Source organism: Syngnathoides biaculeatus, chromosome 21 (genome assembly GCF_019802595.1).
Source record: "Syngnathoides biaculeatus isolate LvHL_M chromosome 21, ASM1980259v1, whole genome shotgun sequence".
Taxonomy (NCBI): domain Eukaryota; kingdom Metazoa; phylum Chordata; class Actinopteri; order Syngnathiformes; family Syngnathidae; genus Syngnathoides; species Syngnathoides biaculeatus.
In genome coordinates, this window is record NC_084660.1 from 2968711 (window position 1) to 2993950 (window position 25240).

Below are 25240 nucleotides of genomic sequence, written 5' to 3' on the forward strand. Positions count from 1 at the left end.
GAACTGGTCGCCGGCGTATTGCGGTACCACAAAACAATTTTGGGGAGAGTTAGAACGATTTAATCAAATCAGAGTTAATAGGAAATGAGATTCCACATCATCATCATCATCATCATCAGCCAGGTTACTCGCACTCTGTACTCTAAAAGTACAGATACTACACTGATGACAGTGGGAGTAAAATACTGCCTAAGAATCTACTTGAGGACACTTGCCACCACTGCGTGTCATCAAGTCTTGTCATGGCAACCAGAATGATTTTGTCCCCCGGTCCCCTGCCTGAGCAGGCTGGCTGGACCCTGGTGGCCCCCCCACAACAGGGGACAGCGGCCTGCCACGAGGTGGCTGTCACAGTGATGGATGGCGCTGCTTAGGCCGGAATAATCGAATAAACCTGCCACGATATCCATCCTCTGAAGCGCCGTAGCTGTGGCCCGGCTAACGTTAGCAAGATGAGTTCATTGGAGGTCTTTTTGTGTTTATGTGTTTGTGCCCCCCCCCCCCTCCGCTAAATTAATCATTAGCATTTAGCATTCAGCTAGCGCGGTCCTGGTTTCTTTCCACGGACGCAAAAGTTCACATGGACGGTGGCACATTCGCCGACCGGTGAGAGCCGCCCGCTCGGACTTGAATCCCGACGGCCTCCGGTCCCGTTCGAACGACCTTTGACGGGGGGGGGGGGTTGAGAGATCCTCGGGAACCCTCCCGGGATCGAAGAGCAATTTCGGCGACATCCTTTCCCACTTTGCTCCTTTCGCCGTTCTTGTCGACCCTCGGCGGCGACGATCCCGCCGAGGGCTGCTTTTCTTCGAGTCGGTCGGGCGAGGCCTCGCTCTCCTTCCGCTTCCCGATGTTGTCCTGCGAGCTAACAGCGCTCTTGTGATTTTTTTTTTTTTTTTTTTTTTCATTCGGTCGCGGCATCTCGTCGTAACGAGATTTACGCGGGATTCCAAAAAGCAGCAGAGTGTAATCCACACCGCTCAATCCGCATTGCTGCTTTTAATCTTCTCTCACTCCGACCGTCTCCTGGTGCCAATTAGTTGCCTTAAAAAAAAAAAAAATAATACCCGACCTTCATTCAGCAGGTCAAAGGTCAACGTGAGCCGAGCTGCATGTGCGTTCAACACGGACGGAAGCAGCCCCATTTCTTCGTTGGCGATTTCGGGTGCAGGACGCACTGAAGAGGCCACAAGTCAGATTTAGGAGTTTGTTTTGCCTGAAATGTTCTCGTGGATGGTGAAGTCAAAAGTAGCTTCACCGCTCGTTGACTGTTTATTCCCGCTTCTTCGAAGTTTGGAGGGTGTGAAAGGAACCACATGGGGGGGGGGGGGGGGGGACTTTCCTGGAGCGTCTCGCTCCCAAAGTTGAGAAAAATCGCCCCTCCCCCCTCCCCCCCGGCACCCTTTTTCCGACCAATCGCAGGGCACGTCGCGCGGGATGTCTCTGACGGCGGAAGAGGCGGGGCCAGCAGCCTGGCGCGTGTGCGAGTTCGCTCGCTCGCTCGCTCGCTCGCGCGCAAGCGGTTTCGTACTCGCCGAGCGACGCGGACGGCGAAAAGTTGACGTGCGCGAGGAAGGCGCGGGGCACGACGATTGCGGGAGAGAGTGTCCCCCGTCCCGTCCCGTCCCTCCCCCCTCCTCGCAGCATGTCGCTCCCCGGTTCCCCCTCGCTCGTCCCGGCGAGCTCGGGTCCCCCGGCCCCGGCCCCGGCCGCCCTCTACCGCTCCCCTCCCGAGACGCGCCACACTTCGGCGGCCCCGGGCGGAACCTGCAGCCCGGCGCACGGCATCTCCAACCCCCGGCCGCCGTCCCCGCGGCTCGGCGGCGGCTTCCTGGCCGCACCGGGAGCCGCGCTGCTGTCCGGGCTCGGCGGGCTGAGCTCGCTGGCCGCCTTGAGCTCCTCCTCCGGGCCGGGACCGGGACCGGGGCCGGGGCCGTGCGGCGAGTGCAAGCTGGTGGAAGTGCACGGCGTCAAGGTGGCCAGCTTCAGCGTGCACGGCCAGGAGCTCATCTGCCTGCCGCAGGTTTTCGACCTCTTCCTCAAGCACCTGGTGGGCGGCCTGCACACGGTCTACACGAAGCTCAAGAGGCTGGACATCACGCCGGTGGTGTGCACCGTGGAGCAGGTGCGCGTGCTGCGGGGGCTCGGCGCCATCCAACCCGGCGTCAACCGCTGCAAGCTCATCTCCAGGAAGGACTTTGAGGTCCTGTACCAGGACTGCACCAGCGCCAGGTCAGTGCGCTTCAGGTCGCCCGAAGTTTCACGTTTGCGTTCGCGTGTTGTGCACGGCGTACGCGTCAGAGGCGTCACTGCGCAGCTGGAGAGCCGTCGTGGTCCAGCGCCACCAAACCGGAACGACGTTCCTCCAGTGAAAACACCCCCTTTCGACCACGTGCTGGGAAAAGGGGGAAATTAGAAGAAAGATGAACTCCCGCCGGCCCGGGCGAGACAGAGAGAGAGAGAGAGAGAGACTCTCTCTTGCAACATGGGTCAGGTCCAGCGTTTGGTCTCGTTTTCTTGGAAAAGGTGCGAGCAAAGCGTCCGTCCCGTTTTGTCCTTCAACCGACAAGAAGCAGTTTTTGCACGGCGATGGACAGGAGGGAGGGAGGGGGGGGGCTGCCCACGGCCGGGTGTTATTCTGGGCTCTTCTTATCGCGACGAGCTGTTAGAGACGCCGAGGTCCGAGAGTCTGTTCGTCGTCAACGACGTCGTCGTCCGTAGTTTTTTTTTTGGCACGGCGCAGCGTTGCCCGCGGGGCGGCACATTTCCGCTTGGCTGGCTTCGAGAAAAATACTAAAGCGCTTGTCTGCGGGTGTTTACTACGAGGAACGTTGTCGTTAGAGTGCGGTTGCTGCTTGTGCGTTATCGGACAAAATATTTGGGCAACCGTTCCCTCGTTCCTCTCCGGCAGTCCCGCCGCTGCGAATATTTGACCGACCTGCTAAAGCTAGCCAGTCTAACCGCCGCCGTGCCGGCTGCTTTTGGTTGTCCCGAAGTTCGTTACTGTCCGATTCCATTTAGGGGAACGTATGGAAGGAATTCTTGCCGCCGGTCTGCAAGTTCGCTGAGCTGCAATCGGTAAAATGGAGAATAATCTGGACTCGAACGAGCATGCTAGCATCAGTTGGTTTCCACCCGATTCCGTTACTCAGTGTTTCCTGAGCACGTAGTACTTAAACAGATTCACAGAAAGCTCATGTCGTATCTATGGTTTGCATCACGATTTTGCACCAGATTGCCCATCGGAGTTTTGATTGTTCGGTTTTCATTTTGCACCGTGGCCACCAGGTGGCACTGTAACGCGGACGCTCCAAAGAAACTAAAATGACTTTTGCAACAAAGAATGAATAAATGGGCTCTAAATTGCCCCTCGGTGTGATTGGGAGTCTGTCCAATCTGTAATTGGGTGGCAAGCATTTGAGGGTGTACCCCTGGCTCCTGGCACTCGTCAGGATAAGCAGCTCAGATGGTGGATCGTCTGCCTACATGGTTGCGGAACCTTCATGGATATTATTTTGTTATGATTGTTTTGCCTGATGTAATTGTTTGTTAGCGTTCAAACTTTTGCGAACTTATAGTTTGGTTCAATGCGTAATTCTTGGTTTCGCGTTTAGAATTGTTCGCCGTGTGCTGCTTGTTGTGAAAACAGCTCAAAATGTTTGCTCCTAAAAAAAAATAGATATGTATTCGGTATCGCTAAAATGGCCGAAAGGATGTGGACCTTGTTGGCGAGGAAGGAGCCAAGCTGGTGGTGGCGGGGGGGGGGGGGGGTGTCAACAAGATTATTCCACACATGTGAATTTACTCTCGGTGCACTTAGCAGATTGCTCTGGAAAAGCGGCATTAAGGGAGCGTCACTCGGCCTTTTGGGCTCGTCCGCCAGGTAACCTCCCCGTCCCGCTGCCCCCCCCCAACTCTTCCATCTTTTTGCAAGCTTCTCGTCGTCCGGCCTGGCCCCCGTCGCGCACCTTTCCCGACGTGATCCCCGCGCGCTCGAGAGACACCTTCTTAGCTGTCGATGAAAACGTCGCACGGCGGTCCGAGCGGCGTTGCGGGGGGAAAAAAATTGCAGCCCGAAGCAATTAAAAAGCACGGCAGAATTATTTGTGTGTGTGTCCTCGAGGAGACAGCGTGTCATTAGCATAAACTTTAATTAGCATGTGGACACATGACAGAGGTGTGTGTGTGTGTGTGTGTTCTGACAAACTTTCTTCCTGACTTTGTGTGAGCCCATCCAGACACGATGGTATTTATTCATGAAAACGTATAATAATCCATTTAAAAACATGTCATCATGATTAGAATAATAACAGTTGTTAGACTGACTGAGTGAGACGTCCGCGAAGGAACAAGCGGCGCTTGTTTTTGTGTGTTAAACGTGACGGTCCGGCCCACCCCTGGTTTTGGTTTCTTTTTGTTTTCCCATCAGGGTGGTGGGCGACGACACGAAGACGAATGCGCTGTGGTGGGCTTGACGAAGACACACGTTTATTACCTGAGTGCAGGAAAAAAAAAAAAAAAAAAAAAGTGTGTGTGGGGCGGGGGGCGGGTGTGTGATAGCTTGTCACAGAATCATCCCGCTCACTATAATTTTCTCCTCAAAGTGAACAATGCGGCTGCGTCTTTTCATTTCGGGACTTCCTGCTTTTTTTTTCCCCTCCATCTTTGGCTTCTTGGCGTCACCCACAAATCAGCGCGACGGGCGGATAAAAATGGTTGAAGGTGCTGTCAATTTTACAGTTTTTTTAAATTGAACTTTTTTTGGATGTTTCTGTAGTGTAAACAAACCCCGTGGACCTTAAAAAAAAAAAAAAAGGGTTAGAACTAAAATCATATTGTACACACTAGCATGTAGCTTGTTGACAGCCCGTTTACACTTTTGCAAAAAATCCACGAGAATACGTTTTACTTTGAGCTCGCGGTACAAAAACAAAACTTGACTTTGAGGTTGAAAAATTCCGGAAAATGTCTCGGCGTTAAATGAAGATGAGCGAGAATGGCGGCGCCTTTGCTAATCTGCGGCCTCATTAATCATTTATTTGCTATCTGCCTGTAACTGAAATGTAAATAGCCTGTTTAACCTCCGCTTACACGTGCGTGTGGGGGTGGCTCGCTTTCAAGTTACAAAAGAAGTTAATTAAAAATGGAAAAAAAAAGGAGGAGGACGGCTGGAGTGGACAGGCGGGAGGGAAGGAATGGGGGGGGGGCTTTTTTATTGAAAACGGGTGGACAAACACGGCGTAATTGGCTGGGGCCGGAGGGGGCTTCAAAGAGGCCGGCAAAGGAAGAAACCGTGCGAAGGTGAGGCGGGAGGGAGGGCCCAAAAACAAAAACCAAAAAAAAAGCGTCAAGATCGGCAGCTCAAATCCAAAACTGGACAAAATCCGCTTGATTTTTTTTTTTTTTTTTTTTTTTTTTGGGGGGGACCAGAGGTCGCAAAGACAGAAATACTCGCGCTGACCTTCTCGTGCACGTCTTGCTTGAAAAGAGGCCGCGAAAAAACAGCGGCGGACCTGAACAAACGCTCGGCCGGGTGAACCTGGAGAGGATTACGCACAAAGTGTCAAATTGCTGCGCTTGTGTGCGCTCGTAATGGGGACATCTGCACCGTTGGCTAAACAGCTTGCAAATATGCTGATAAAAACAATGCCAGCAGCCAAATTTACTACTCCTATAAAAGACACACACGCACACTCGGAGGACGTATGATTGTGAGATTGACAGTGTGTGTGTTTGGCTTTATTGCGCTTGACAAGACAGCAAGAGCGTCTACGTAAGCAAGCCTGTGCGCGCGTTTGTCTCGAAAACGACTCCCCCCTGTGAGGTTCGGTTTTCGACGGCAAACTTTAGCTCGCCATACTCGAACGTCGTCTGTAGCGTCGGCGCGAGCCGACGTTAGCTCGCCGGCGTCGTAGTCGAAGGTCATCTGTAGATGGCAAAAACCCGCCAGTAATTCCCGATGTTCAGAATTGCGATCGTTTTGCAATCGTCGGGCGGCGCGAGCGTTTCAAACGGAAACTTCGATCAGCTGGGCATAAATAAGGTAAATGTGGCGGCAACGTGTTCAAAAATGAGCAGAAATTGGTTTGTGGGCCAAGGTCATACGAGCTTCTCTGAAACCACCGTGGAGACAATTTAGACGTGACTTAGGGAAGAGCCGTTTTAGCGAGGATGGTGTGACGTGTTTGTGCAGCCAGCGACACAAATGTAGGGGGGGGAAAAAAACAAAAAAAAAAGTCTAAAAACGACAACCTGGACGCTTGTCGTGGAATCGTGACTTTACAAACAAACCGAAGGCAAGAATGTGAATCCTCTCTCTCAGGTCTCAAGTTGCCGCCGTCTCCTCTGTCCCCCCCCCCCCCCCATCCCGCTTCCCTCCCTCCTCCCATCCTCCCCTACCTCCCTGTGCTTGGAATTAGACAATGAAAACAATGACTTTGGTGTCTGTTTCTTTCTGGTTTAAAAAAAAAAAAAACAAACCCCCCCCCCCCCCCATCTGCAATCAGAACTCATCCATTTAATTTCTCTCTTCTTTGTGTGATTTCATGCTCCGGCGGCTCGATTGTCCACCCTGCTTGTGATCGTGTTAGATTTTCCACTTTTAGCCTGAAGCTTAGTCAATATTACCGGAATGCAGAAACTAAAGAGCAGGTGACTTAAATTGGAGCCCTGCGTAACACCCGCGCCAAATCTCACAACTAGAAGTGCTTTTGTTCCCCCGCTCCTCGTTTAAGGCCAAGAATACGAGATAGGGCACCAACTAGTTCCTGGAGCTTCCTCCACCTTCCGACTTCTCTCATTTCCTTCTCCCGGTGTTCATTCGTTCGTTTTCCGAGGCGCTCGTCCTCTCAAGGGTCGCGGGAACGCCGGAGCCTATCCCAGCTGACGTTGTTTGCATTCCACGGGGATTTCAGCACGTTTGTAGTTTTTAACCCCCACCCCCGCCCCCACCGGCCCTTCACGCACGGGTACGGAAAGGGAGACGGAATGTGCGTCCTGGACTTTCTCCGCATTTGTTTGTACGCGCTCGGACACCCGCGTGCGCGCGTTGAACATGAGAAAAATAGTTTGGACGCATCAAGAGCGGCGTTTCCTGCCGCAGGGGATGAAAAGCGCGCCGTTCTATTTGCGCTGCCGGTCGTTCCCGTACGCTTTGTTTGGAGCGACCGACTAAATGGGTCACCGCATTCTTCGGCACCCCCTTTGCCCTCCCGCTGCCGCGCGTCGTGTGCCGCAATCTTAATCCTGACAGAGTGCTTCCTTGGGATTACAGCCGCTGTATCATGATACACACACATATATATATATATATTTGACGATGTATGTCCCGACACCCGAGTAGCAGACGTGCATCCGGCCTGCCTCTGCGGTCGCGTGTCCCGGATGTCTCGCGCGCCGGGCTCTGGCGTCCACGTCCGGTTCAGGGTGCCGTCGGCCGGGACGGGTTCCGCCACTCCCGTGACCCTCGTGAGGATAAGCGGCGTGGAAATTGGATGGACGGGCGGGTGGTGGATGGTGGATGTATCATTTTGCGCACGTGCTCATTCTTAACCCAGCAGTCCAAAAAAATGGGCTGAGTGTGTAACTCGACAGAGACGATGATGATGATATATTCTGGGAGATGTGGTGTGTGTTCATGAAAGCACCGTGAGAGAGATGTGCGTGTGTGCGCATGTGTGCGTGTGTGTCCACTGTGACCCAGCGTAAACTAATATTGATTCAGCTGTTGGTGTTATACACGAGTCATAAAACTGGACTTATTGTAGGCTTTCCCTTCTGTGTGTGTGAGCACGTTAAAAGCTGCGCACACATACACACATGCACCAATTTGGATAGCAGTCCCAAATTTGACAACACAATAATTGGACTTTTCGCGCCTCTTTTTTTTTTTTTTGCGCCACGCTGCTTCTCTTCTCTCTTCCTTTGTTCCCTCCTTCCTCCCTCGTTCGCTCGCCTCTCCTTCTTCAAATAGAGGACACGGACAATCCAATCACCCCGCGCTTGTCTCGCAACAGCTGTGGCGCGTGTGTGAGACGAACCGCCTCAGCAGAAAAGGAGGACGACGCCCTCCGAGTCCGAGAGGAATGTCATCGGGTGGGAAAAATGCCGCGATGGAGGCGGAACGGGGAAGGAAAAACGTCACGTGGTGGGAAATGGAAATACTTGACTTGATTGACTCAAGTAGCGCATCAATACTTTTTCTTGTTGTTCTTTCTTTACGCAAGTACGTGGACTTGGACATAAGCAAAGCACGGGAGTACTTTTCCCACCTCGAGTCAATCCCGGGCCGTCCCCCCCCCCCCCCCCTGTCTAAAAGATGGCGGCGCCCAGGAGTGGAGGAACACGGAGGGATGAAAGATGACCGGCGGGATAGATGCCTAGGGTGGAGAGAGAGAGAGAGAGAAAAGATGTGTGGGGGGGGGGGTGGAGATGACAGGGCGATGAGGAGGAGGAGGAGAGATGTGAGCGTCCTTGCGCTGTCAGGGCCGATCGATGGCACATCATTTACATTGCACTGACTTAACGGCTGCGGGGGGGGGGGGGGGGGGGGGGGGTCAGGTGAGCGAGGGCCTGAAAATGAAGGACGCCGACTCGTTCTGCGTTCTGAGGTGAAACTGGGGGGTGGCGAGACCCCCGACGTCCAACGGACGGAAGATGGATCGTTCTCAGCGTGCAGATGCAATTTGGATACGTGCAATCGGCAACAATCCGTCCATTTTCTCAACCGCTCATCCTCACGAGGGCCACGGGGAGCGCCGGAGCCCATCCCGGCCGACGCTAACCCCGAGCCGGTCGCCGGCCCAGTCGCAGGCAGACGGCCGCGCTCAAAATAGCACCTACGATCCGATCCGGTTTTTGGGATGTGGGAGGAAAGTGGAGCACGGGGGGGGGGTTCGCTGTCCAATAGAGGAACGCAAACGCAGCAGGTGATTGGAAAAAAGGGAGCGCGTTTCTCGCCCGACGCCACACGCGCGCTTCCTTCTCGACGGGAAAACTTCCTGTTGTTCGGCGAGGCTTCAAAGCGGGTGGGCGTGGCCTCCTAAACGCTAACACCTGAGCGTTTTGTGCGTCCACCGACACGCTAATGACGCTGGAAGCCTCGGCGCGCACACCAACCTGGATGACTTGTCTCGTCAGCAGTTGTGTGTGTGTTTAATATTTAACGGTTGCTGGTTAAATATGCACGAGTGTTTTTGCCTCCTGTCCCGAAGCACACCTGTTCCTCGGTAAGAAAGGTTGGATGGCCCTTATGGGAAGGCCAGGAAGTGAGGCCTGTCATTAGTCAGTGGAACTTCCTGTTTCTTCATCTTTCATTGAAGGTGCGATTTCCCCCCCCCCCCACTCCCTTTTCTCAAATCATTTTCGCTCTACTTCTCTTATCGATCAATACTTGTTATCGCCCACCCCGGCCAGACGTCTCTCTCTTCCTTTCACACTTGCCCGCACGGACAATGAAGTCATTCATCTGTCCCATCAAAAGAGGAAAGTAAACATCATCACTTTCTGTGTCAGTGTCCGCCATGACGATGACGATGCTCAAGATTTTTGTAGTCGACGATCGTGTGATTAAAGTCGACCGAGCAATGACGTTGTCGACATTTTTGTCAGGCGCGGCGCGACGGGCCCCGACCTCGGTCGCCGTCGAGCGACTCCGTGCTTGAAATGTTGACGGCGGCGTAGCGTCGGCGACTCAACTACCGTAACTCCCGGAACTACGGAGGCCTCACGCGGTCCGTTTGCAACATGCATACGCTGCAAATGCCCGCATCGAAACGTTGAGATGTTTACAGAAAGAAAGAAAGAATTCAACCGCTAGTGCCGCGCTAACGCTAACCGGGCCGGTTCAGATAAAACTTTTACCGGTAAATATCACTGAGACAGGCCAGTAATACAGCAGCAACACGCTAGCACAGCGCTAACGCCACCGCAGCACTAACAGGGCCGGTAAAAGTCACTTCCTCGGCACATATATTCGCTTACCTTTTCCGCTCGAGTGCCGCCTTGCGGCCGACAAATTAGCGTGTGGGAAAAGTTGCGGCTTGCGGGCCGGAAATGACGGTACGGTACTTGACGGTACTCGTTCTTCTACCTTCGTTGCGTGTGTCAATCATTTGTCACGACGTGTGCAAAACGATTAGTGACCCCCCCGTCCCCCAATTCCCGGCATCGGGTTTTATGTTCCGTAGCCGCGCGAGGTGAATAGCGGTCATCCCGGCGTACCAGAACGTCGCTTATTGACTCCTTCGTTGAGGAGGAGGAATGACGAAGAGTCTCCGACAGGAAATGGAGAGATGAGCCGGACAAACGGGTGAGCGCGCTGATGGAGGGATGCGAGCCAGATGAAAGATGCGACCTCTCGCTCGGCGCAACGTATTGACCGGCGTCTCCTTTTGATAAAGTGCGCCGGCGTCTGCGCGGGCGCGTGACCTCCGCTCACCTCCCGCTAAATCAATCCATCAAAGGCGTTAGCCCGGCCGTGCTTATTCACCGCCACGCCTGCTTGCGCGCGCGCGACCGACCCCGACCGGCCACCGGCGCCGATGACGAGGTATCGATCGAGGGTCCGTCGCCATGGAAACGGCCGTTCGGGAAGACGTGCGACTCGCCGGGGGGCCGCGGGTCGGATGGTTGCGCGCGTGCGCGGTGAGACAATAAAAGGGACTTTTTCGGCGGCCCGAAGCGGGACGACGGCGTCGATTTAAGGCGTTCGCTGCGCTCAAGGTGAAGAAGCATCAGCGAACGAATGGAGGTCAGCGCGCGTGCGCACGTGCGGCGAGGCGCCGTCCAAGTCCAAGCGAGCGGCACCGTCGAAATCGGGGATTAATACCCGACATATGGCGACCCGGCGGGACACGCGGTCATCTAGTGGCGTGACGGAGAGGGTGAAAGGCAGTTCAAATGAAAAGTAAAAGGTCCGCTTCTTTGTTTTCACACCCGCTGCCCCCGCCGGGGCCCGCCTCAAAGTTCCCAGGAGTCACGTGACGGCGCCTCTTCTTCTCTCACGGGGTGTAAATGACTTTGCGAGGCCATCTGCTCGGGCGAGCCGCCCCCGCCGTCAGCGAGCCTGCTCGTCTTTTCCATTCAGTCCTCAGCTCGTCGCCGTCGAAATGAGCGGAACGGCAGACCTCTCCCACGCAAAAAACAACCAAAAGTTGCTGTATTTTAGCGGGGTCGTCATAATATTTAGACCTTACAAAACATACAGTGAAGCGTAAAATATCCCCTATGTCACAATGTGGCTAAATGTTTGCTACTGTCTGTCTATATGTTGCTGCACCATTTGTGATCAGTCTGTAATTTGAAAGGAGAAACCCCGAGAAGGAGAGGTTGTTTTGAATCCTCGTTTTATTTTTTGCAAACTGCAAATGGGAGTCGAAATAATGAGCTTGAGGTGCTTTTTTTTTTTTTTTTGCTGTTTATGATCTTGTTATGCTCTGTATCATATCTTGAGTCTGCACGTTAAGGCAAAGGAAAAACCAGTATCAGTATCGCACGCGTGACGTCATTTTTTTTCTTCCTATCTTTGTGTCATCCGCAGCTCACGCCCAGGTCGTCCTCCCAAGCGTTGTTCTTCCGGCGCCGGCGTCCAGGAAAGCCCGAGGCCGCTTCACCCGGCCCTGCCCGGCCTGCTGTCCCCCGCCCTGCTGTCTCACACCGGTCAGAATCTCCGTCTAATCCCGCTCCCTCGCTTTCACCCTTCACGGCGCCGAAGATGCTTAGATGGGGGGGGGGGGGGGGGGGGTTTAGAGCAGATGCGCGCAGGCAAATGGCTGGAGAGATGGAGGGATGAAAGAGAGGGTAACGGAAGAAGGGAAGCAGAGAGCGAGAGAGAGATCGGAGGGGAATGAGTGCAGGCGGCATGTTGGTGTGATGATGAATGGCTCGTCTCCCGGGTGCCGCTCCTCCATCTGTCCGTCCCGTTCTTTCTCGCCTCCTCCACTGTCCTCTTTTCCTCTCTTCCCTCGTTCGCCACCTCTCGTCTACCTTCAAACTTCTGCTGACTTCTCCCTCCCTCCATCCCTTCGTCCTCCCCGCTGCAGGATTAATAAAACATGCTTGTGTCTAGTGACATATGGACACGGCTCACTGTGGCATACTAATCGCACACGGAATATGTATGCGTGTGTGTGTGCGTACAGAAGCGAGTGTTTGGTGAACATTAGCTTATCCCAGAGAAAACATTTGCTCACTTATGATCGCTCATTAGTACACACGCATGCGCAAAAAAACACTTGGCAGCCATCCCGTAACGTTCGGCCTCGCACACACACGCCTTTCTTCTAGGCGGGCCCGGCGTCCGCGGAGACTCCCGGTCGCCGGGGGAGACGAGCTGTTGTTTACGACCCGGCGGGCCCGAGCGGGGGCGGGGTGGTGTCGGCCAATCGCAGATGGACATTTTTCACACGGCTGGAAAAACGACAGGCGCCGAGAGGCGAAACCGGGCCCGGATTACGCCCGGTCAGACGGACGAGGTGCCGAAGGCCGGGAAATTCTCCCCGCGGGCACTTTGTGGAAATTTTGTGACGGGATGCGTGAAAATGCGTAGTCGCTGGCGTCCCCCGGAAGAGCAAATATGAAAGTTCCTCCCCCTCACTGATTCTCACGTGGACAATCTAGAGCGGAGGAGGCGAGGGGCCGTATCGCTTAAGTCGCCCCGGCCTCCTCCGACCGCGACGGCTGCGCTAACCTTTCGCCGTGCTGCTCATTTGACTTGTTAATTCACGCGCGCACGCTAAAAGGGCTCAATGCTTTGCCTTGTCTCTTCAACGCGCGCTCGCACCACTTCCTAGAATGCATAAATCCACCCCGCTTGCCCGCGACGGGAACTTTTTGCTGCACACCCTCGCCGGTCTTGTCGGTCTGTTGGGCTCATCTGAAGACTTGCAGGGGAAGGAGAGAGCGAGTGGGCGTGTCTAAGAAGAGCTAAAGTGCTTCCAAGGCGCTTTCATCTCTGTTCAACGTTTGATTTCCTTTGTTGTTGTTGTTGGAGCCTTCCGACTTGCTAGCGCGCCTCTCGCTCGTCACGGCGGTCATCCGCTCACCTCGCACCCGAGCCGATCCGTTGCCGTCATCCGTCCGAACGTCGTTACGCAAGTTTAGGTTAAGGTGAATCTGTTCGTGGTAACTTTTAACACTTGAAGTACAGAAAGCGGAAGCGTTTCTGTTAGAATGGGACGAAGGAAAAATGACAAAGAGAGAAAAGGCGTCTCAGACCTTCCGGAAAAAGCTAAAGATGGCTGACTTAAGTGCTAGAGCGTCTGTTGGACTCTGGCATCATGGGAGCATAAAAGAAAGAATAGTGTCTTTCTAAATCCAGAACACAAAGAGCAATTCCTCTCTTTTGCTGTTTGTTTTAGTCAAAGGGGTCACACCGTCTCTCGGCGCGTGCTCGCTCGCGCCATCAAATATTGAGGAGCCAAATGGGTTAGAAGGTCGAGTCCAGAACATGCTCCGTGAAGTCCCAAAAACCATCTCGCAGTGTGTGAAATTGAGGAAAATAATGCAAATGACGGCCATCTTAGAAGCGTGCAACTGCACAAGCCGTGGGGTGTTCGTTACATGCCGTCAGCGGTGTGAATTTTTGCCAATTACGAGGATATCGTCGGCCTGATCGACGTGAAAGAGTCATGCAAAAGTGACCGCAACGAAGCGATCGCAAGCACGCGCTTGGCCAAATCCTTTTTTTTTTTTTTTTTGCCTCGCGCAGCTCGTGATGATGCAAGTGTCTTTTGAGACAGTCCGCCAATCAATCACACGCTAATTCCGGAGGTTCCTCGGTCGCCATTAGCGACGGGGGTCGATGCTGGCTAGCCGCGGACGCAGCGGAAAGCCATCGATCTCGGCGAGCGCCCGTTTGGGGAAAAAAAAAAAGAAAAGAAAAGTATCGGGGCTTTCTCTTCCACATCGATCGCCTTCTGAAGACGACGACGCTCTGGACCGACTGTCCGTTCGCGTTGCAAATTTCGGACAGTGCGGATGTCCGCCCCAGCGAATGCGCCGCGTTCCTTTGAGGCCCTCGACCGTGGCCGAACCCGCGTGCACCGAAAAACATACACGCATTCCTTCAAACACACACACGGGGTCATCCCTCTCACTCTGCTGGTTGTTGTGTAAAGGAGTCAGTTCCAGGTCAATGCGCTGATCCGGGGATCTTAGGCCATACAAAAGAGTGTGAGAGTGCATGCATGCGTGTGTGCTTTGTCTGACCGCGTCTGAAACACTCCAACGCGACGTCCTCAAGTCAGCATGCGCACCGCACGGTGGCAACCGGCGGCTCGCCTCAGTGACGCCACCTGGAGGCAATGGGAGGGAGGGAGGCCGCGCTTATTGACGAGTGTGTGTGTGCGCGCGTGTGTGTCAGGCCTGACGGCGGCCGCCATCGCCGAGCTCCAGAAGCTGCACAAGATGAAGATGATGATGAGTCTGCAGAACGGAAACGAGTCGGACAACGACGACCAACACTCCAACGCGGGTAACGCCACGCAGACGCGCTGCCTGATCGTTCCGAGCGCCAAGCCGGCGGAATTCAAAAAGCGAAATTGTCGCTTCGGGGTCCAAGTTAACTGGCAAACTAAGCAAAGACGATTACCGTAATTCCCGGCCTGCGGAGCGCACCTGGTTATAAGCCTCACCCGGTACAATACCATTTGGTGGATACACAGGCCGCAGCCGTGTAAAAGCCGCAAGTGCCCACGTTGAAACACAAAGACGTTACGCAGAGAGTTTACGCTACTGCCACCGCCGCTTTAAAAAAAAAAAAATCACAGAGACACGACAGTGACAGGCTACCGCAGCGCTAACAGGGGCGGACCTGTAAAAGTGACTTCCTCGGCACATATATTCCACCGGTCTCACCCTTACCTTTTCCGCTCGAGTGGCCCCGTGCGGCCGTTAGAAAAAAATGCAGAAATTAGCCGCATAAAGCGCAGGGTTGAAAGCGTGTGGGCTGGAAATTACGGTACACGTTCTCCATTCAAAATGGCTCCATATTTTTGCCTTCATAATCTATTTAGCTCAATGCGAACAATGCATGTTGTTGTTGCAAAAAAAAAAAAAAATGCCATAGACGGGGTAACAAAAGCCATGGGTGTCAAATAAGAGCACAGAATGTCCATTGAATGCAAGCAAATATGTGGAAAAATTGATTTGTGTCATGACAAAACTATTGAGGGTGATTTTCTCATTAGAAAACATTGCAGACATTTTGTTCTTTTAGGCAGGAACACACGATTGGGGTTTGTATTCATTTTGAGTTCCTGGAACAAATTCAGTTGAAGGCACTGCTGTATTTTGCTCCGTCTCATTGGACAACATGCCACAAAGCGTGCGTGCCTTTACGCTTGGCGTGCCTTCAACAAAGAGTCCATTATATCTCCGTGTGAATTATTCAAAGAAAACAAAACAAAAAGCACGAAGGAAAAGAACGGCCGGCGAGCCGTTCTCTGCCCCGACCGGCCCCGACGGCCGCTCGGAAGGTTTTGGGGATCTCTTATCATCTGATTTGGAAAGGAAAAAATAAAAGCCCTGCCAGCCGGCCGGGAGCGGCACTTTGTGCAGGAAAAAAAAAAAAAAAAAAAAAGACAATTGCAAAAGGTGTTCGGACGACCCCCCCCCCCGTCCGTTTGCGCTTCTCGAGGCCCGGCCGCAATAATAGAGAGAGACGGCCGCTAATTCAAACTAATGGAGGGAGATGAAGATGGATGAGGAGAGGGAGGGAAGGAAAGAGAGGAAGGAGGGGGGTGGGGGGGGGATCGTTCCGGTTTTGCAGGAAGTTTCACTCTAACGTCGTGTGTGCCCAGGAGGAAGTGAGTGCTCCTGGGACAAGGAGGGCCTGAGCAGCCCCCCAGCCGGAGCCCAGAGTGGAGGAGGAGGAGGAGGAGGGCGGGGCCCATCTTTGGGAGCCGTCAGTCAACAGCAGCAGCAGCGGCGGCTGCTCGCCAACAGTGAGCGCGTGCACGCAGCCGCACTTTTACCTCAGCCACGCTTGCAAAAGTTTTTTATTTTGACAGAAAAAAAACAGCACAAATGTGTCCGTGTGTGTGCGCGCATATGCTGACTCTGATCTGTGTGAGGAAAAAGAAGGCTGGCAATATTTGTTAATGTACACCATTTAATCTGTTCCCATCTCCCGTATTAACACCGCCCGGATTAATGGGTGGAAGACACTCACCTAAATGACTCAATTCATCAAACATGGCGCACGCACGCACGCACACGCGAGCATCTGATTGCAAGTCATGTGTTCGACACGCACGCACGCACGGCGGGAGGTGACAAACACTCTGATTGATTATCGCATCGGTGGAGTCGTCAGGACAGCAGCAATCAGCGTTATTGTTTGACTTTGTCCAGCTGCTGTCTTGCCGCTCACACCGGACGACGGAGGGCCGGGGTCAGAGGTTTTGTTTTGGGTGGGGGGGTGTCTCTAAAAAAAAAAAAAAAACAAAAAAAAACATTTCACCTCCTTTTGACCTTCCCTCTTTAACGCTGCGCACGAGTTCAACACGGCGGGTCACCCGGGCAAAGGGCGTTCGCGTCTTAAAGAATGCAAACGCGTTATTCATGTTTGAAGGGAATGGCGGAAATCGTACTAACAACTATTCCGATTTGCGGGGATATCAGTTTCAACAATTTTTCAGATCTTTGCTTAGCGACGGCAATTGCGACCTCATCATTAGCTTTGTTCGCTAGCTTGCCAGAAAATGCACGCATCCGCAGCTCGACTAGCTGACGTCAGCGCTTTTGTTTCAGGAGGACTGGAGCTGCCCTTCATGATGATGCCTCACCCGCTACTGCCCATCGGCTTGCCGCCCGCCTCCGTGGCCATGGCCGTGTCGCAGATGAACCACCTCAGCACTATCGCCAACATGGCCGCCGCGGCTCAGCAGATCCACGCGCACCGGGCGCCCGTCATCAAGGTGGAGCCCGCCCGGCGTTTTTTTTTTTTTTTTTTTTTCCCCTCCCGTCCGGACGTGCGTGGCGCTCATTTATTTGTGCGTTTGCGGCCGTAGGAGCGGGTGTGCGACAGTCCCTCTCTGTCGCCCTCTGCGGATGAGACCAACACTCCTCTGCAGTCGCAGCCCAGCAGCTCGGCCTCCAGCTCGCCAGAAAGGCTCGGTCGGTTATGATTTTTTTTTTTTTTTTTTTACCTTACGTTTTCACACGCTTTAAGAGACCTGAAGGTTACGATGACTGAGCTCGACGAGCGCTCGCAACTGTTCATCTCACATCTCGTAAACATTTTGGTTGCGTTTGTTGGCTATCCCTCGTGCGGCGCGGACGCACCCGCTGACGACCGTTTTCCTTCTTCAGGCCTGCGCTTGGCCGACGCGGAGGGGCTGGCCGACGCCCCGACGCCCGTCAAGAAAATCGCAAAGGACAAAGGTCAGACCGCACGCGGCACGCTTGCTTTGCATGTCAGGATACCTTCGTCCAAAACCTCGGAGCCGTTTTCTTTTGACAACTGGCAAATCATCCTCACTTTCTTCATCGACACGCGCGCACAGGCGTGCTCAAACTAAAGCGACAGGATGTTTGGCCGCACCTATTGATCAGCTGTCTCCGAGCCATCAATCGGCCCGAGGAGGACGGGGGTGGGGGTGCATGTGCGTGCGAGAGGCGCAGTGATTGGAGGGGGTCTTGAATGAAGAGGCTAAGTGGATGGAGTGGGTTTAAAAGGGGTCAAGAGGCAGCCCGCTAAAAGCATGCCGGGCCCGTCCTTGGAAATTCCCGATTGCCACCTCTTCCAAACAACGAGATGATAAGGTGAGAAAGCGCGTGTGGCCCAGGAGGAGGAAGAGTCCGGACGGAGTGACAGATACAAGATGAAAGCTCTCGAGTGCGTCTTCATCAGCGTTAATTTCACAGCAGAGTTAACTCACTTGTCAGTGTGTGAGGCAAACACTCGTCGCCGATCGAGGGTGTCTCTAATCCTCGACAATTCCGACCTCACCAGGCGTGCGTGTGCGTGTCAAATGTAATTGATCCCTGCGATGCCGCGTCATTGATTTTTACACTTTAGTGAGCGTGTTTGTTTGCGTGCGTTTCGGGAAAAGTGAACGACGGTGCTGCCTCGAGATTCAAGAAGCAGTGAGGAGACAAAACCCCCCGAAAAGAGGCCACAAGCCACTCGAGGTTGAAGTTCACTGTCAAAACTAAAAATCAAGGAAAAACTATTTCGGCCACCATTAGCGTCGAGGTTGCGTTGTTTACAGTCTTCAAGCAATGCCATGAACACAAACGGTGACGTAGGTAACGCGTAGCCCGACCAACAATCATGTTTTCTTTATCCTCTGCACAGCATAACTCCTCTGAGTGCCGTACTGATCAGCTGGGACAGGAGTCGGCCATCTCCGTGTCTCTCTTTGTCCTGTGGTTCCCCCCCAGGTGGAGCTAAAAAAAGAAAAATGAAAAAAATTCCACGTTTGCTTTGTCCGTAGAAGAAGAACCGACGCTGGAACAAGCCCTGCCCCCCGGCTTCCCCGGCCCCTTCCTATTCGCCGACAGCCTGTCATCCGTGGAGACGCTTCTCACCAACATCCAGGTGCGACCTGGAGACGCACTTTGCCCTTCCCTTGTCGTGGTTTCTCTCGGCGCACCCTTGAGCAAAGCGCGTACGTTTTCCAGGGCCTCCTGAAGGTGGCGGTGGAGAACGCCCGCATGCAGGACAAGCAGATCCAGGCGGAGAAGAGGGAGCTGAAGATGGAGCTGTACCGGGAACGAGAAATGAGAGAGAGCCTGGAGCGCCAGCTGACCTCTGAACTGCAGAGCAGAGGTCGCATGCGCACGCCTCACTTTTCTTTCTTACCTGCCACAGATCGTCTTTAACCCAAAAGCTCAAAGAAAATACGAGAGCGTTTTGTGATCTGATCAAAGTCCTTCTGATCCTAATCGGAGTGGCTTCTTCGTCTTGCTGCAGTGTCCATCCAGAAACGCCTGAAGAAGGAGAAGAAGGCCAAGAGGAAGCTGCAGGAGGCGCTGGAGTTCGAGTCCAAGCGGAGGGAGACGGGGGAGGTCGCCCTGAAACACTCGTCCTCGTCCTCCCCCGAGCCGCCGCACGTCGAGGCCGCCGCCGCTGCCGGTACGTCTGCTCTCTTTCCCGGAATGCAATCTTGAAAACGTCTCTTCAAAGTTGAAGCTTGAACGTCCCTCAAAGTTTTAGTCTTGGAAAAATCGCTTCAAGTGCGCTTCCCTCCCGTCCATCCTCGTACGTTGCGCGACGGGAGCGGATGAAGCCACTCGCTTCCCGTCAGTCTCTGGGCGAGCGGGACCGAGCGCCGACGCTTGTGTCCCGTCCGTCTCGTCGCAGACGCCGCGTCCGACCGGCGGGGGCGACTGAACGGGAAGCGGGAAGGCGGCGGAGCTTTGCAAGGTACTCGCCCGCCCGTGCCCGTTTTGGTGTCAGATCGCCGGCAGTCTCGCGAAGGCTGCCGCCTGTCACCGCGTCCCCAATTTGCCCAACGCACGTGTCGCGCTTGTTCCAGCACTTCTGCCTGACGTTGAGAAGCCTCATGTGTGTGTTTGCTCCACGTTTGGGTGAGACGGGGAACTCTAATTAGTTCTCTCTCTTTTCTCAATTCACATTTTCCCCCGCACGCACACAACTTGCGGACCCCCCCGATTTCATTCACCTTGATTGGCCCACGAGGACCCTTTTGTTGCACGCAGTCGGCTTCGACTTCTACTACAGTGAAGCGTTTTGGGTTTAATGCGCGCGCTCACAAGCCTCCCTCGCCTCTCACCTTCCGCACTCTTAATTAACGCGTGGAGAGAAAAGTGCTGAATACAAAGAAAGATGCGGCATCGGGATAAGACGGGTTGCGCGGGGGGGCTTTTATGGGAAAGGTTGCAACTAAAAATGCACTGATGAAGGAGGAGGAGGAAGATGAGGGGAAAGGAGGGCAGCGGGAGGAGGAGTTGAAAAAACGCCACCTTGTTGTCGGACCGACTGAAATTTACGCCAACTCTTTGACGAAGGCGGGTCAGCGCCGTTTTTCATTCGGGCGCACCCGGGCGGGAATCAAGAAATGAGAGCGCGACGGCGTTCGCGGCGATTGGCGAGCAACGTTTGTCGCAGTGCAACACCCGGCCGCGGTGCTTCTTTTTCACTGCCGTCACACGTTCATTTGGCCTTTCCCCGCTGACAAAGCTTGGAAAAATGAAGCCTAAAAGCTGAGTTTGGGGGTCCCGGGCTGCTTGCATTTGTCCTGTCCGAACACCGGCGGAAGATGTCAGTAGAACAGCGCAAGATAAAAATAAAGCCGGTGTAGCAGATAGATGACGGGAGGTGAGGAATGGGAGGCGTGCTGCGTGGCAAAAAAAAAAAAAAGAGAAAAAGTGGGGGCGGGGGGTGGTCGTTAAAAATAGCCAAGGGCAGCAGATGAGAGGGCCTAAGACGGCTGGCAAGTGAGAGAACAAAAGCAAAAGAACTCCTGCGAACAGATGTCATGTGTGCCGCAGAGGAGAGCGTGCTCAGGTCGCCGCTTTGCGGGAAAGGTAAAACCGTTTGCAACGTTGGCAGAAAAAAAAAAAAAAGACGTGCGTGCATGAGGGATGGAGGGAGGGAAATAATACAACCATTTTCTGAACTGCTTATCCTCACAAGGGTCCGCACTTTTATATTTAAGATCCATCTCTGTATATATTTTATTGATTGCTTTGTTTTCTCTCGCCAATCAGAATCTCAGGCTTTCCTGAAGACCACCATCATGTTCTAGAGGCCTGGAGCCTCCCCCCCCCGTGTCCTCCCCAGGCGGAATGCAACTGCCATCAAACACGACGTCTCAGCCGTCACATCGTCTTCATCCTCAAACAAGTCGCGAGAATTGATTCCTCTCCCGCGAGTCGCTTTTGTTCCCGTGCAAAGCGACCCGGGAGGGCGGCCGCGGAGGCCGAGCGGACCAGAAGCGGGATGACCTTGTTTGCCGGAACTTGAGCCCGCTCGGATTGGATGACAATCAGCAGTGGCGCAGGAGGGAGATGCTGTTTAAAAAAAAAAAACAAACAAACAAAAAAAAAAAAAAGAAAGAAAGAAAGAAAAGGTTTCACAATTTTTTCTTTTTTTTTTGGGGGGGGGTGGGTCTTTTTTTGTTTGTTTTCTGTGTTGGAAAAGTGTTCTACCTGACACGCACCCACTCCTACACCTCTTCTTGGACTCAGCCAACTCTTTTCTATCATCACGAAAAAAAATCCCAAACTTTTTTTTTATGCCGATGAAGTGATTTTTAGAATCCCCCCCCACCCCCGACCTGACCGGGAAGTAGTGGTTTGGCGCTTTTGCTTTTCTCGCTCTTCGGCCAGCTCCACTTTGTAACTTTTGCCACCCGCACTTTTTCGCCGGCGGTGACTCGTGTCTGTTCCTTGTGAATTTGAAATGTACAGCAAGCGTCGATGTGTGTAGATAGACGTGCCACTCGCTAGTATTTCTTTGGGTTTCCTGTTTGTGTGCCTGTGAACCGAGCGCAAATACACACCGTGACAAGCACCACAACGGCGGGGTGACGCGCCTTCACTGCTCTCTTCTTTCCGCACTGGCGAACGCACGGGTGCCCGCCTCCTTCCTCCCGCTCTCCGTCTCCATCCCTTTTACCAAATAGCTGATGTCACTTTTTCCATTTCCCCCTAATGGAAGCCCCAAGAGGTGAGCGATGGACGGCAGAGGACGAGCAGCGCCGCGATGAGGAGGGATGTTCAAGAGATGATGGAGGGATGAAGAGGTGACGGCGCGAAAGATGTGAGTAATCGCGCGGGAGGCGGGCGGGGTGGAAGCGCGACCACGAACCGATGCTTAAAGGTGGCACGGTGACCGTGGTAACGCCCAGGGACGAGCTCTCCAAAGTTTACCGAACGATTTGAGGATGACAAAAATAAAAATGGCGCCGAGAAAGAGATGACGGAGTAAGAGACGGGCGTCCTGCGCCATCGTTCGTCTTTAGCAGAGTCATTATCGGGAGAATTAAGAGGGGATTTTCCTCCCAAAACGCGAGTACAATGCGCGAATCTGCGTCAAACCCATTCAACTAAGAAGATGCAATTTCCATTCTGACGGGAGTGTCCCCCCCCCCCCCCCCAAAAAAAAAAAAATTATGACATGAGCTGAATGAGGGCGGCAGCGTCGGCCGCCTCTCGCTTGACGCCACGAAAGCCGACGTCCAAATGTGACGCGCGATAACGACGTGGCAGCCTCAAAGGCCAAAGGTCAGCTGTTATTCGTGGCAGGCCCTGAGCTGGGTGCAAACGTCCGGCGGTGTGAAAGCTCGCGTGTCACACCTTTCTGCTCCAAATGCCGCGAAGCCACCGCGATTACCACATTAGCGTATTTGCGCTCCATTTGCTCAAAAAAAAAAAAAGATTCAACCCTGCTGAGCTGGTGGCGGTAATAATAAGAATTCACTTTATTCAAAGGCGCATTTCAAGCCAATCAAAATCAATGTACAAAATGGAGCTAAAACAAGGCAAACAATACAATAAAAATCAAGCATTCATTAAAATGGCTCATAACATGGGAAATGTTCAAGTGATTAGTCAGTACGTAAGGGATGGCTTGCGTTTGGATTTGAAGGTTTGTGAGTGCGAGATCCAGTTGTGAGTTCCAAAGAGGTTGACACAGACTTGTTTTGTCTGTCTACACGTGTTGCTCCAGTGTTTGTTTTAAAATACACGTCACTTCGAGGGTGACGCTGCAAAACTACCAATGCCAAGTGGGAGCCCCTCAAAGGCATTTTCCATTATGTCTTGGCATTCATTTGTTGCAAGCAGCCGAGAGACAACTGTCGTCATTACGTCTTTAATGGCGCTCAAGGTGAGCGAACGGAAAGGCTTTCGATGAGAGGCCCCACTAAGCGATTCGCTCAGTGTGCGTTTTCGCTGACAAAACTGATGGCGTGAGGTAACCGCGCTCACTGGAGTCGGTTGCTTCATTTACACAACAATTCAGTGTTAAACATTTACTTGAAGAGTTTCCTTTGAAAAATACCGAGTGTGAACTGCTCCAGATGTGTGGATCATCGCGACGTGACCGAGGAAGTTCAATTCGTCCCTGAAGGCCTCACGATCCAGCGATTTTGGCTCCCTCAAGTGGTGATAGCATAATACTGCACACAAGGCCGCCGGATTATTTTTGTGGACCTCTGGCTCCCTCCGCAGGTAAAAAAAAAACAACAACATTACAACACAGTCCGAGCATGGCCGTCAGGCAAACCCGTTCAGACATTTATGCTCATGTGTTGGGCAGCCTCGGTTAGAATTAGGCCATGCGACTTTTGTTGGATGAACTTGTTTGGTTTGGCAGGCTTTTATTTTGCCACTTTCGCGGCTAACTCCCACTTGGAGCTTTGTGAAACAAGCAAGAATTTATTTGGAAAACTGTTAGTGAGCGTATTCGTCTATCTAAAGCACAAGAGCTTCAAAAGTGAAAATATTTTCCTCTACATTGCAGATTGTTCCCAATTGCAGCTGAGTCAACTCGCAATTAGATAAAAAACTATATCGAAATACACAAATGCCACAAGGATTTTTTTTAAAACAATAAAACACTGGCAAATACATACGCGCATCTTAAATAGCAGCTTGTAGACACACACACACACACAAACACTCATCCAAGGTAACCATAAAAACAAAAGTACAGAGGAAGGCAAGTGTTCCTGCAGCGCAGCTGAAGTCGTGCAGGGGGTCTCCACAAACTTGTCACAGCTCCGTCTTGGTCCCAGACAGAGACACCCGAGGCTGGACTCCTTCCTCCTCCATCACCTTCTCCTTCTTCACTTTCTTGCGCTCACCTCCTTTGCTTTTCTTCTTTTCTGCAATGGCCGCCCGGTCTCCCTTCCTTTTGGGCGTCCACTCCTCCTTCAAGCAGGCTGCGCAAATTGCGCCGAGACGTCAGTCAGACGCCCGTCGTACGGCGTTGGTGCACCTCACCTGTGTCCTTTCCTTTCAGCACGTGCTTCTCGCACAGGTAAGTGGTCAAGTCTTCCTCCTGGCTACCTTTGTACCAGTCTTCAATCACATCCTCGTACTCCTCCACCAGCACGTCACACTGACACACGGGTTAAAAACACTTGTAAATGCAATTCAAGATTTCTGCAATGTCATTCATTAGTTTCCATTCCATCCCATCCAACGCCGACAGATATGTACCCGTTTCTTGAGGTCGGACACTTCGGCCGACGTCTCATTCCACAGCTCGTACGGGATGTCCATGACCACGTTGACGCCTTTATTGACCAGGCCGTGAAGGGTGGAGAAGGTCTCGGACATGCCCTACGCAAACAAACAGAGTACGCCAACTCTTCTCCGTGGCGCTAATGAACAGGCAGACCTTTATTTGGAGGCCATCGGCCATTACCTTGGCAAAGCGGTTGCTGCCACTTCTCTCTTTGTGCAGGTTGTACTCGAGCAGCCTGTGACAAACGTTCTCCAGCACTTCGATGAAGCGCAGGTCGCTGCGGAGAGCCGGGACGAAAGAGGTCATCGAGGCGAGGAGGACCGGAAACGTCCCGCGAGCGCGCGCAGGCCCACTTACGACTTGACATATTTGATGGGCGGCGCTCCCTTGCTGTCGATGAAGCGATAGTTGCGGTCAATGACTTCCTTGGTCTTCCCGGTTTCGTCGAAGGCGGACTTCATCTCGATGCTGACAAACTTGCACACTGAAAATGTGTTTAAAAAAAAAAAAAAAAAAACACGTGAGTGAAGAGTATTAACGTGAAAATGTGTAAACGTATTACAATACGTAACTAACTTTAACATCTGTTCCATGTGAAAATTTAATTTAAAAAAAAAGCTGAATGTTTGACCACATTTTTTTGGAGGGTGCCGGGTGGACGCAACGCTTCATTCAGAGTATAATTTATAAGAATTCTTCAATATAATTGCATGTAAACCGTTAGCGTTTCCAGGAGGTTCTGTCACCGCCAGGTGCATTATGGGTTGGTCGCTGCTTACTTACCTTCACAATTGTCCGGAAGATGAACCCACTCGTCGTCGTCGCCGTCGTCGTTCTTCGCGTTACCAGCCACAGCGACGGTCATCAAAACCAAAAAACGAACCACTAAAGTCATCCCGTCGGCCTTTGTTGAACACTAACTCATCGAAACGCCCCGATGTGTCCCTTTTAAAGCTTTATAAACTGGTTGTTTTCGTCTCCCGTCGCTGGCTCAATCGCATCTGCGACCACTTCCGTCTTCGGCTCGAGGCTGGCCAATCAGAGCACAAGAAGTGGCACGCGTTCGACCAATGA

The 25240-nt window shown here is 52.9% G+C and overlaps 2 protein-coding genes across 4 annotated transcripts; one reads left to right on the top strand and one right to left on the bottom strand.

Annotated features, from left to right (window-relative positions):
- The first annotated feature begins 1432 nt into the window (after positions 1-1432).
- Positions 1433-24252, top strand: LOC133494891 (dachshund homolog 2-like). 2 transcript variants are annotated; one of them, XM_061809156.1, is made up of 13 exons: positions 1433-2232; positions 11540-11658; positions 14363-14473; positions 15801-15944; positions 16753-16919; positions 17013-17118; positions 17314-17385; positions 18441-18544; positions 18628-18775; positions 18920-19081; positions 20680-21041; positions 21632-21733; positions 24131-24252. In XM_061809156.1, the coding sequence occupies exons 1-11, from the start codon at positions 1646-1648 to the stop codon at positions 20715-20717; spliced, it is 1758 nt and encodes a 585-aa protein (XP_061665140.1). In that variant the 5' UTR covers positions 1433-1645; the 3' UTR covers positions 20718-21041; positions 21632-21733; positions 24131-24252. The 2 variants fall into 2 exon arrangements, with proteins under 2 accessions (XP_061665140.1, XP_061665138.1); XM_061809154.1 differs by lacking the exon at positions 24131-24252 and adding an exon at positions 23858-23962.
- cnpy3 (canopy FGF signaling regulator 3) lies at positions 23494-25239 on the bottom strand. 2 transcript variants are annotated; one of them, XM_061809168.1, is made up of 6 exons: positions 24950-25239; positions 24524-24650; positions 24347-24443; positions 24139-24261; positions 23920-24037; positions 23494-23858 (listed from the first exon to the last, which is right to left on the bottom strand). In XM_061809168.1, exons 1-6 carry the CDS (start codon positions 25059-25061, stop codon positions 23689-23691), a joined length of 747 nt encoding a protein of 248 aa, XP_061665152.1. In that variant the 5' UTR covers positions 25062-25239; the 3' UTR covers positions 23494-23688. The 2 variants fall into 2 exon arrangements, with proteins under 2 accessions (XP_061665152.1, XP_061665153.1); XM_061809169.1 differs by lacking the exon at positions 24950-25239 and adding an exon at positions 24743-24910.
- Position 25240: the final 1 nt, after the last annotated feature.

Coding starts and splice junctions, on each gene's coding strand:
- cnpy3 (XM_061809168.1), bottom strand. CDS start 25,061: ATGACTTTAGTGGTTCGTTTTTTGGTTTTGATGACCGTCGCTGTGGCT. Junction 24,651..24,949: donor TCTTCCGGACAATTGTGAAG/GTAAGTAAGCAG, acceptor ACACATTTTCAG/TGTGCAAGTTTGTCAGCATC. Junction 24,038..24,138: donor TGTCCGACCTCAAGAAACGG/GTACATATCTGT, acceptor CCCGTGTGTCAG/TGTGACGTGCTGGTGGAGGA.
- LOC133494891 (XM_061809156.1), top strand. CDS start 1,646: ATGTCGCTCCCCGGTTCCCCCTCGCTCGTCCCGGCGAGCTCGGGTCCC. Junction 14,474..15,800: donor CGACCAACACTCCAACGCGG/GTAACGCCACGC, acceptor GTGTGTGCCCAG/GAGGAAGTGAGTGCTCCTGG. Junction 15,945..16,752: donor GCGGCGGCTGCTCGCCAACA/GTGAGCGCGTGC, acceptor CTTTTGTTTCAG/GAGGACTGGAGCTGCCCTTC.